The sequence below is a fragment of the Bos grunniens genome, chromosome 6 (genome assembly GCF_055505025.1).
Source record: "Bos grunniens cultivar Pamir isolate PY7600 chromosome 6, Bosgru_T2T1.0, whole genome shotgun sequence".
Taxonomy (NCBI): Eukaryota; Metazoa; Chordata; class Mammalia; order Artiodactyla; family Bovidae; genus Bos; species Bos grunniens.
Window position 1 is genome coordinate 33,056,532 of NC_141170.1, and position 12,678 is coordinate 33,069,209.

At 37.4% G+C, this 12,678-nt stretch overlaps 1 protein-coding gene across 1 annotated transcript in view; it reads left to right on the plus strand.

The window, feature by feature from the left end:
• LOC147370547 (UDP-glucuronosyltransferase 2C1-like) overlaps window positions 1-7,600 on the plus strand; it is a 38,419-nt gene extending 30,819 nt beyond the window's left edge. Inside the window, exons 5-6 of the mRNA XM_086405524.1 lie at window positions 928-1,147; window positions 7,074-7,600. Of these exons, the coding sequence (XP_086261650.1) occupies window positions 928-1,147; window positions 7,074-7,353 (500 nt within the window). The 3' untranslated portion in view covers window positions 7,354-7,600. The remainder of the gene's footprint in view (window positions 1-927; window positions 1,148-7,073) is intronic.
• The last annotated feature ends 5,078 nt before the right edge of the window (window positions 7,601-12,678 follow it).

Genomic DNA, 12,678 nt, shown 5'->3' on the forward strand with positions numbered 1-12,678 from the left:
CCAACCTAGACAGCCTATAAAAAGCAGAGACATTACTTTGGCAACAAAGGTCCATCTAGTCAAGGCTATGGTTTTTCCAGTAGTCATGTATAGATGTGAGAGCTTGACTATAAAGAAAGCTGAGCACTGAAGAATTGATGCTTTTGAATTGTGGTGTTGGAGAAGACTCTTGTGAGTCCCTTGGACTGCAAAGATATCCAACCCGTCCATCCTAAAGGCAGTCAGTCCTGAATATTCATTGGAAGGACTGTTGCTGAAGCTGAAACTCTAATACTTTGGCCACCTGATGTGAAGAACTGACTCATTTGAAAAGACCCTGATGCTTGGAAAGATTGAAGGCAGTAGGAAAAGGGGATGATAGAGGATGATGTTTGGATGGCATCACCGACTCAATGGACATGAGTTTGAGTAAACTCCAGGAGTTGGTGATGGACAGGAAAGCCTGGTGAGCTGAAGTCCATGGATTCACCAAGAGTTGGACACAACTGAGCACCTGAACTGAACTGAACTGATGCTAACATTCTGGTATGGAAACCCTGCACATCTCACCACCCCTTTCCCATCAACAAAAGTATTTTCCCACTAACAAAAATATTTGGTTTCTTCAGTCCTTCCATTCTTTTTTGTTGATGTATTCTCCCTCCAATAACTTGTCAAATGACAAGTACTCTTCATCGTTTATTCTGCAGGAAAATTCTCAGTTGTCTGTAGAATGACTTACTTGCTGGAATCACTAATTATACTTAGCTGGAGTAATTAATTGCTGATTTCTTTGGAGCCTATAAGAATTTATATGAGGCCTCATGGCATAGAATTATATAGAAGATGTCACTTAATAGAATTAATGATTTATGAAGGTATCATGATTTTCTGTTTCTGACACTCTTACAACAGAATAATAATTTTTTTTTTAATTTTAATTTTTAGGTCATCCAAAAACCAGAGCTTTTATCACTCACTGTGGAACCAATGGGATCTATGAAGCTATTTACCATGGAGTCCCTATGGTTGGAATTCCTCTGTTTGGTGATCAGCATGATAATGTTGCTCGTATGAAAGCCAAAGGGGCGGCCGTTGATGTAGACTTGGAAAGAATGACAAGTGAAAATCTGCTTAATGCTTTGAAAGCAGTTATTAACAACCCTTTGTGAGTAGAGAATATATTCTTTTCTAAGAAGAAACATCTTGTTTCTTGAAGAATAGTTTCATAAATTTTTAAATTGACAACTTTTACATGATCACCAGCACATACCTAATAGCAAATTAGAATATTTTATGTTTCCTAAATTTTGTGAAAGTACTTTGTCACCTACCACTAATGAATGATAGACTACAATCTTGAAGAAATACTACATTTATTTAAAGAAAGTGAGCTATTGTTGAAAAGATACAAATTTTTATTAATAACAGTACTTTTATTTCTTAAAAATTGCAGATATTATCACTATAAAGAGTTTAGGCAATATGACAAAAACAAAGGTAAATAAAAATAAAAACTCACTCAACTCTCCTCATGTAGCTATAATGAATGACAGTTTAGAAACTTCCACTATTTCCTTGTGCTAATTTATAAATAGAAATTAATAGTGTTAATTTATAAATAGAAAATAATATAAATAATTTTGTTTAAAAATAGGACTATGCTTGTTAGTTAAAATTTTCTTATATTGGTATATTTTAAATGAAAAACAGAAAAAGTGAATGAAGAAAAATTGAGAGATCCAAGGAAGTAGAGAAGACCCCAGCCTCTTCATTCCCTGGCAAAGAACAACAATTAGACACTATTTATGAACAAAATCATCTCTGGGAGTGCCCTAAAGGCCATGTAAGAAATTTTAGCAACACAGTAGAACAAAAAAACTGAGATAAATCACACAAGAACAGAATGATGACAGTTTTATTTTACCAGCATCATCCCCAAGCCAGCATTACTCATCACCAAGAGAGAACTTTCAGCTAGAAAGAATTCCTTGGCAGAAAATGAAGAATGGGTTGAGTGACCAATTTCTAAGGCCTTCTGGGGCACAGACATAGAAAAAACAAATTCTAAATTTGTATGAAACCACAAGAGATCACAACCAGAGCAATCCCAAGAAATAACAAAGTTGGAGGCATCCCACTTCTTATTTCAAACTGTACTACAAAGCTATAGTAATTTTTTTTTAAATGTCATTGGAATAAAAATAGGCATACATACCAATGGAAAGGATTAGGAGCCCTGAAACGAACCCTCATATGTAAAGTTGAAAAATATTTGAAAAAAAGTGAAGAATACTCTATAGGAAAAGTGTTATCTATTCAATAAGTAGTACTGGGGAAACTAAATAATTATATGCAGGAAAATGAAATTTGGACCCCCATATTACATTACCTACAAAAATTGACTAGAAATAGACTAAAGACTTAAGCAAAAGACCTGAAACCATAAAGCTGCTATCTTAAAACAGGAGGAAAAGTTACTTGACAAGGGTCTTAGAAACAAATTTTGGGATATAACACCAAAAATACAAGGAACCAATGCAAAGCTCAATAGGTGGGGCTATATCAAGTTCAAAAACTTCTGCACAGAAAAATAAATGATGTGTAAAATGAAAGGGAATCTACAAAATTGGAGAACATTTTGAAAAGTATACATCTGATAAGAGATTAATATACAAATGATATAAGGAACTCATTGCTGCTGCTGCTCTAATTCGCTTCAATCGTGTCCAACTCTGCAACCCCAGAGACGGCAGCCCACCAGGCTCCCCCATCCCTGGGATTCTCCAGGCGAGAACACTGGAGTGGGTTGCCGTTTCCTTCTCCAATGCATGAAAGTGTAAAGTGAAAGTGAAGTGGCTCAGTCATGTCCGACTCTTCCCGACCCCATGGACTGCAGCCTACCAGGCTCCTCCACCCATGAGATTTTCCAGGCAAGAGTACTGGAGTGGGTTGCCATTGCCTTCTCTGAAGGAACTTATTACCCAATAGCAAAAAAAAACAAAATTTTTTTTTTTAATGAGCAGAGGTACTAAATAGATATTTTGTTAAAGAAGACATGCAAATGACCAACAGATACATGAAAAAGGGCTTCATGTCACTAAGCATCAGGAAATACAAATCAAAATCCCACCTCATACCTGTTACAATTGTTGTTGATGATGTTCATTCACTAAGTTGTGTCCAACTCTGTGAGCCTATGGACTGCGGCATGCCAGGCTCCTCTGTCCTCCACTATCTCCCAAAGTTTGCTCAAATTCATGTCCATTAAGTTGGTGATGCTATCTAACTATCTCATCCTCTGCCGCCCCCTTCTCCTTTCGCCTTCAATCTATGCCAGTATCAGGGTTTCTCCTAATGAGTCGGCTCATTGCATCAGGTGGCCACAGTATTGAGCTTCAGCTTCAGCTTCAGCATCAGCCCTTCCACTCAATATTCGTAGTTGATTTCCTTAAGATTGACTGGTTTGATCTCCCTGTGGTCCAAGGGACTCTCAAGAGTCTTCTCTAGCACCACAATTAAAAGCATCAAATCTTTGTTGCTCAGCCTTCTTTATGGTCCAGTGGTAAAGAATCCATGTGTCAATGCAGGTGCCACAGGAGATGCAGTTTCAATCCCTGAGTTGAGAAGATTCCTTGGAGTAGAAAATGGCAATCCACTCCAGTATTCTTGCTTGGAAAATTCCTTGGACAAAGGAGCCTGAAGGGCTACGGTCCATGGAGTCTCAAAGAGCCAGACTTGACTGAGCACACATGCACAAAATAACATTCATACATGACTACTGGAAAAATCATAGCTTTGACAATGTGGACCTTTGTTGGCAAAGTGATGTCTCTGCTTTTTAATACACTGCCTAGGTTTATCATAGTTTTCCTTCCAAGGAGCAAGCTTCTTTTAATTTCATGGCTGCAGTCACTGTCTGCAGTGATTTTGGAGCCCCAAAAAAATAAATCTACCACTGCTTCCAATTGTTCCCCTTCTATTTGACACAAAGTGATAGAACTGGATGCCATGATCTTAGTTTTTCAAATATTGAGTTTCAGATCAGCTTGAAACTGTTAGAATGGCCATCATCAAAATACAAGGTCTAAGAGGTATTGGTGAGGATGTTGTAAAAGAGGAACCCCAGTGCACTCCAGGTGAGAATGTAATTTAATACAGCCCTTATGGAAATTAATATGGGAACTCCTCAAAAGATTAGCAATAGAACTACTAGACGATCCACTGGAGAAGGGATAGGCTACCCACTCCAGTATTCTTGGGCTTCCCCTGTAGCACAGCTAGTAAAGAAACTGCCTACAATGTGGCAGAGCTGGATCCAAACCCTGGGTTGAGAAAATCCCCTGGAGAAGGGAAAGACTACCCACTCCATTATTCTGGCCTGGAGAATTCCATGGACTGTATAGACCATGAGGTAGCAAAGAGTTGGACATGACTGAACGACTTTCAGCGACTTTCACTCACTGAGACTGAGTAATCTCACTTCTGGATATATATCTAAGGAAATGAAAACAGAATGTGGAAGAGATATCTTCACCCCAGTGCTAATTGCAGCTTGATTCACAGTAACGAAGATATGACTAAAACCTAAGTGTTTGTCAGTGGATGAATAAAGAAGATGTGGCACATGTATGTAAAGGAACATTATTCAGAAATAGGACAAAGGAAATACTGTCATTTGTGAAACCATGGCATTGGCCAAGTTAAGTAAGTCAGACAGTGAATGACAAATATTATTCAATGTCACTTATACATGCAATCTAGAAATTCAAACAGAGAGCAGAGTGGTGTTTTCAGGACCTAGGACTTGGGAGACTAGTGAGACAAGCTTTGAATAATAAGGCACAGGTATGAGTAATAAATAAATAAACTTTTTACAACATGATGATTATCTGTGATCATAAATAAATTCTCAATAATGAAAGATTAAATTTATTATGTAATTCTATTTCATATAAATAAAACAAATATATTCTTTGGAGAAAGAAACTATATTAAAATTAAAAGAATTGCCAGGCTTGGATAAATACTTCTTTAATATCAGATAAATTCTTAGTAAAATTTTGACATAAATCTATAAATAAGCATTGACATTAAAGATTAAAATAATTTTTAAAATATTTCATTTTCTTCAGTATTGAATGACTTTTCACTATGAAGTCACTTAACTTCCTATCAGTATCTCTCGTTTTGGTTTAACTTATTTATAACTGGAGAATAATTGCTTTACAATATCATATTGGTTAGTACTGTACAACAATGTGAATCATCCTTAAGTATACATATATTCCCTCCCTCTTGAGTCTCCCTTTGACCCCCATCCCATCCCATCTCTGTGTCTGTGTGTGTTCCTCAGTCATGTCCGAGTCTTTGTGACCTCATGGACTACAGCCCGTTAGGCTCCTCTGTCCATGGAAATCTCAAGGCAAGATTACTGGAGTGGGTTGCCATTTCCTTTTCCAGAGGATCTTCTGACCCAGGGATCAAACCTCAGTCTCCTGCATCTCCTGCATTGGCAGGCGAATTTTTTTTTTTTTTAAACACTGAGCCACCTAGGAAGCCCCAGAGCACCAGGCTGAGCTCCCTGTGTTATACAGCAACTTCTAACTGGCTTTATCTAATTTACACATGGTGTGTATATACGTCAGTGCTACTCTTTCGTTTCATCCCATCCCCTCCTACCCTGGCTGTATTCACAAGTGTGTTCTCTATATCTGCATTTCTATTCCTATTGTACAAGTGGGATTATCAGTACAATTTTTTCTAGGTTCCAATATTAATACATGATATTTGTTTTTCTCTTTCTGACTTACATCACTCTGTAATACAGGCCCCAGGTTCCATCAGCGTGCTTTAAACATCACATCTTAGATTTGTTTGCTATATTATCAATGTAATGTTATCAAAGTTGATAACATGTACATCTTGTCCATGACCACAATTTCCAATATCATTTAGCATTAATTTCAGATTTATATTGATTTAATGAAGCAATTTGTGTTTTATCATAGTTTTTCAATTCATTTTATTAACTTTTATCTGATAAATATTTTGTTACCATGTCTGTCTTGGAACTTCTGTTGATACTGTTTGTTTTCCTGAGATGTATTCAGAGGTACTTATTCCTTATATTCTTGTATATTTAAAAAGACATGCCTGGTTTTTTAAAACCAAAGGGGAAAAGGGATTTGTTTAAGTTTTTCTGGTTTATAGTTCTCTTCCTCAGAACTTTTTACATGCTGTTCCACCATTTTCTGCAAGGCAATGTTCTGTATTTTCTATCAATGATGACTGCCCTTCAGCGTGGGTGAATAATCCCCCTCATTCACAAACCCAATGAAATCTTGCTTCTAAGTCAGCCATTCAAAGCCTTAAATCAAAACCCTGGTCTGTTCCTTGACAGAAGTTAGAAGGATTAGTGTTCTAACAATTGCCATCCTTCCATCTCACCACTGCCTATGCAGCCCTCGGTAGCCTGAAGCAAAAATTGCAGCATCTATTCAGTCTCAAGCCCTACTTCTTGCCCAGAGGGTCACATGAAGCTTTTTGTTTGCATCTGGAATGTCAGGACCATGAAGATCACCAACCAAAACCATTTCCTATTACTGTTGAAGTCTTATTAACACTGATACTCCAGATCAAACCTGGGGAAGAGTGAAGGGGTGAGAGAAGGATCTCTTTTCCATAAATCTGCCCTCAATGCTGCTTCCTGACACTATCATGTTCCCAGTGCCGCACTCAGCAAGTGAGATCAAAATTCTATATTCTCAAGCTACATATTAATCCATTCCTATTTCTGTACTTTCAGAATGCTATTTCCAACTGGCAATTATTTTCTCTCCTACCTCCAATAATTACTGAGACTATAAAGCATCCATCACATTCCAACTGATAGGCCATCATATCTAGAAATATATCATATCATATCATATCAAGAGGAAACAAATTGTCATGTGCTTTCTGTAGTCTCAGTGATCTCATTTATCACACATATCATATAATTATGCAATATACTTTTAATAATATACAACAGTTTTAGGTATATGGTGTCCTTAATAAACTTTTCAAGTTGTTATTTATATATTCAATTTTAGCTATAAAGAGAATGCGATGAAGTTATCAAGAATTCACCATGATCAGCCTGTGAAACCCCTGGACCGAGCAGTCTTCTGGGTTGAGTTTGTCATGCGCCACAAAGGAGCCAAGCACCTTCGACCAGCTTTCTATGACCTCACCTGGTTCCAGCACCACTCTTTGGATGTGATTGGCTTCCTGCTAGCCTGTGTGGCAACTGTTACATTCCTGGTCACTAAATGTTGCCTGTTTTTTTGCTGGAAGTTTAGTAAAACTGAAAAGAAGAAAAAGAGAGAGTAGTAGTATTTTTGTTTGTTTTTTTAGCGGTTGGCCTGGAATCCTTGGAATGGTTCACGGAAGTAACCAGCCATTGATTAGTAGAGACTCCTCTCCTACTCCACTGGATTCTTGTCCATTCCTCAGTTTATCAAGCCAAAGATCAAAGACTTACTCCCAAAATATGCCACATGATTCAGAAATAAGTTTTAAAATAATCTATTCTTGAAATAGAGAATATAAACAATTAAACAAATGGTAGTTACTACCATTAAAGTCTCAGTGTTTTATTTATCAATTTCAGTTTAACCAGTTGAGCTGCTGTTTGAGGTCTTAGGAATGTAATGATTAATTCTATTTTCAGTACTGAACATATTGAATATTTCCTGAAAATCAAACATGATTTTGGTTTCAGTATGTACTCATTATTACTCATTCTCTAAAGAAACTGGACAAGGAGTAGTGTAGAGTACACTTTAGCCAGAGCTTTCCTTCCAGTCAGGAAGATCAGGAGACTCAGAGTTTCTACTCTGCTGTACAGCACATTTTGCTGCCTGCTGCCTAAGTCACTTCAATTGTGTCCAACTTTTTGCAACACCCTGGACTGTAGCCTGCCTGGCTCCACTGTACATGGGATAGTACTGGAGTGGGTTGTCATTCCCTTCTCCAGGGGATCCTTACAACCCAAGGATGAAGCCTGCATCTCTTACGTCTCCTGAATCCACAGGCAAGTTCCTTACCACTAGCGCCACCTGGGGAGCCCTAAAGCACATTTTACACCATCAATTTTCTTCCAGATGACACATCAGACTTTTTCCCATTTGTAAACACTATTTTCCATCTTTCATTTCAAGATTCCCCTTCATTTGGGTGTTAATAGTGATAATACTTCATTTGTATTGTATTACTAACCCTTCCTGGCTTCAGAGAAATAGCTGATTATCAGGTGTTAGCAAGGTTGATGGTACAATGGAGCAAAAGTAAATGATTAGAATTTAATACCTATCCTTTTAAATTAAAAATCTATTTAATTCTTTCCTACATTAATTTTACTTACAAAGTACATATGTGAAAAAGAAGAAGCAAACCACTAAAAAGCTATATTGCAAATACTTTTGGAGGAATATGTGTTTCTCAAAAATGCTGTTTGCTATGTGGATAGTTTCTCCAATAAACAGAAACCCAGGAGTCTGCCCATTTCTTCTTCTTCCTTTGTCTCATCACTTTTCCTGGTCCTCTCATGAACTGTACTGTGATCACTAAACTAAGCATAAGTACCTAGACGTCTTATTAACTAGTGCCAGCCAGAAATCTGAAGTAACATGAGGATACAAGTTGATTTTTAATAAAAATAAAGATGTCTTTCCTTTTCTTTTCTAAAGAATTTATCTTCCAGGATGTTGCCCTTGAGGTCTATCCTCCAGTATGTTTTGACCTTGAGATCAAAAAATTGTTTGGTCTTACTGTGATAGCATTACACAGTAGTAATCAAGTTCATTAAATGATCTACCACAGCTTTTGATATTTATAACCCAAGCTTGTGTCTGTATCTTAGAATAATTATAAATCACTTGGGCAGTTATCTGCTTTTTACAGCAACAGTGGCACAAATAAGAACAAGGTAAAGATAAATTTATTTTTAGATGTGGAATTAACTATAAAGAGATTTTCTCAATTTTATGAGGTTTTGAATAATTAATTATAATGATTTAAGGCATATAGTTTAAAAAGTGTAAACATAATGCTGTCTTGCTTATGATAAAATTAATGTAACCAAACCTATAATTTACCACAGTGCTATATTCTGGCAATAAGATAATGTTCTTTCCTCAAATATTCTTTAAAATCATAATTTAATCTTTTGTTACTTTCTACCAACGTCAAGATACACCTTCACTTTTTTGTTATTACCAAATGAGGTAGCATAAAGGAGTTTAATTAAACTCACAAAATGGATGCCCTGAACAATTTCTGAGCTTATACAAAACAACTACCATAGCAAATAAATGAATAAACTCTATCTTGTAGAGACCAATGTTTTTCTTAACCACAAGTTTCACCTCTTTAAATATTTATACATTATTATATTAAATATATTAACAACATGGTAGTAATTTTAGGTATGCACAAGCTAAACCTTTGTAACATGTCATATATTTCCAGTTTAAGTTTGATAAAATATTTTTCAGGAGTTTGATGATCTCTGACTTTTCTTGTCAATTAAAATAGCATACTTTAATATACTTTATTTTTTAAATATTTATACTTAATATGTGACTATTTTATGAAATCCTGCTCAAGTTTCTCAGTCATGACAAAAAATCTTCATTTTTTGAATGTTGAGTTTTAAGTCAACTTTTTCACTCTCCATTTTCACTTTCATGAAGAGGCTCTTTAGTTCTTCTTCACTTTCTGCCATAAGGGTGGTGTCATCTGCATATCTGAGGTTATTGATATTTCCCCCAGCAATCTTGATTCCAGCTTGTGCTTCCTCCAGCCCAGCATTTCTCATGATGTACTCTGCATATAAGTTAAATAAGCAGGGTGACAATATACAGCCTTGATGTACTCCTTTTCCTATTTGGAACCAGTCTGTTGTTCCAACCTGTCCAGTTCTAACTGTTGCCTTTTGATCTGCATACAGATTTCTCAAGAAGCAGATCAGGTGGTCTGGTATTCCATATCTTTCAGAATTTTCCACAGTTTATTGTGATCCACACAGTCAAAGGCTTTGGTGTAGCATGTAAGATGAGTGCAATTGTGTGATAGTTTGCTATCAAAGCAGTACTCATAATTCTCCAAGCAGGGCTTCAATACTATGAGAACCAAGAACTTTTAGGTATTCAAACTGGATTTTAAAAAGGCAGAGGAACCAGAGATCAAATTTCCAACCACTTTTGGATTGTCAAAAAAGAAAGAGAGTTCCAGAAAAACATCTATTTCTGCTTCATGACTATGCTAAAGCCTTTGAATCTGTGGGTCACTACAAAGTGAAAATTCTTCAATAGATGAATTGAGGCACCTTACCTGCCTCCTGAGAAATCTGTATGTAGATTAAGAAGCAAGAGTTACAACTGGACATGGAACATACACTGGTTCCAAATTAGGAAATGAGTATGTACAGGCCGTATATTGTTACCTTGCTTATTTAGCTTATATGCAGAGTACCTCATGTGGAATGCTTGGTTGGATGGAGCATAAGCTGGAAACAAGATTTCCAGGATAAATATCAATAACCTCAGATAAGCAGATGATACCACCCTTATGGCAGAAAGTGAAGAGGAACTAAAGAGCCTCTTGGTGAAAGTGAAAGAGGAGAGTGAAAAAGCTGGCTTAAAACTCAACATTCAAAAAATGAAGATCATGGCAGCATTCCACCACTTCTTGGTAAATATATGGGGAAACAAGGGATACCACCACAGACTTTATTTTGGGGGGGTCCCAAAATCACTGCAGATGATGACTGCAGCCATGAAATTAAAAGACGCTTACTCTTTGGAAGAAAAGCTATGACCGACCTAGACAGCATATTAAAAAGCAGAGACATTATCTTGCTGACAAAGGTTGTCTATGGTAAATAGATGGGGAAACAATGGAAACAGTGACAGACTTTATTTTCTTGGACTCCAAAATCACTGTAGATGGTGACTGCAGCCATGAAATAAAAAGACACTTGCTCCTTGAAAGTAAAGCTATAACAAACCCAACAGTGTGTTTAAACGCAGAAACATTACTTTGCTAACAAAGATCCATATAGTGAAAGCTATGGTGTTTCCAGTAGTCATGTATGCATGTGAGAGTTGCATAATAAAGAAGCCTGAACACAAAAGGATTGATGCATTTGAGCTGTGGTGCTGGAGAAGACTCTTAAGAACCATTTGGACTGTAAGAAGTTTAAACTAGCCAATCCTAAAGGAAATCAATCCTGAATATTCATAGGAAGGACTCATGCTGAAGTGAAGCTCCAATACTTTGGCCACCTAATGAAAAGAGTGGAATCATTAGAAAAGACCCTGATGCTGAGAAATACTGAAGGCAGGAGGAGAAGGGGTCAACAGAGACTGAGATGTTTAGATGGCATCACTGACTTAAGAGAAATGAGTTTGCACAAGCTCCAGGAGTTGGTGAAGGTCAGGGAAGCCTGGTGTGCTGCAGTCCATGAGGTCACATAGAGTTGGATATGACTGAGTGACTGAACAATAAAGTGTATATACACACATATGTGAACACAAAGTCACATTCTATACATTATTAAGAATGACTCATATTTTCTGTTTTTAATTTCAAACTTCCTTGCTTTTTAAAATGAGGAAAGCATTTTTTTCTGTCATGTTTTATCTATTTTACCAAAAATAATGATTTTCTGTTTCAGATTTATCACACTCCTTACATTTATGAGATTATCTACTGCATTTTAAATGGTAATATAATTGGTACTTAGAAAGGTCTGCTGCTTGTAAAATAGAGAACGATTAGGTCGGCAGTGCACATTGAATTACTACCAACCTTCTGCTTCTCAATTTTACTTCCTCCCCAAGTTCTTTACTTCTGAATCCACTCTAATTCCACCAAGGTTCTGGTTTCTGACTCCAAACTTAACCAAGGAGACTGAGATCCTAATATCTCATTCTCAGTTCTTTCCCCACAGAGACAGCCTTTAATAGTCTCAGATAAAATTGCATATGATATCAGTAACCCATATGGCAACATGAAATGAAAGCACCTTTCAGCCTTAAAGGATCTGTCAAACAATAAAATTATGATTTTTGTATCAAGGGAAGCCACCCCACTATCCTAGAGAGCCTTTACCACAATTAATACGCTTCAGTTTAGTTCTTGTCTCCTTTCCAGGCAACCTCCTTCAAAAGGACTTATGCCCTCACTGCTGTTTTCAATGGCCCTGACCTCACAGCAGGACACTGTCCACCCATGCCTCCGCCAGAGACTCCTGGACACTCAGAGGCAAGTCTAGGTCAGTCTCTTGTGGGGTCACTGCTCCTTTCTCCTGGTTCCTGGTGTGCACAAGGTTTTTTTGTGCCCTCCAAGAGTCTGTTTCCCCAGTCCTGTGGAAGTGCCGTAGTCATGCCCCACTGGCCTCCAAAGTCAAATTCCCTGGGGGTTCTCAGTCCCTTTGCCAAGTTCCCAGGTTGGGAAATCTGTTGTGCGTCCTAGAACTTTCTTAGCAGTGTGAGAATTTCTTTGGTATAATTATCCTGCAGTCTGTGGGTCGTCTGCTTGGTGGCTGTGTTGGTGGGGCTAATGGCGACCTCCTCCAAGAGGGCTTATGCCACACATTGCGTGTCCCAGATCTGCTGCAGCCAGAGTGCCTGTCCCCAAGGCAGGCCACTG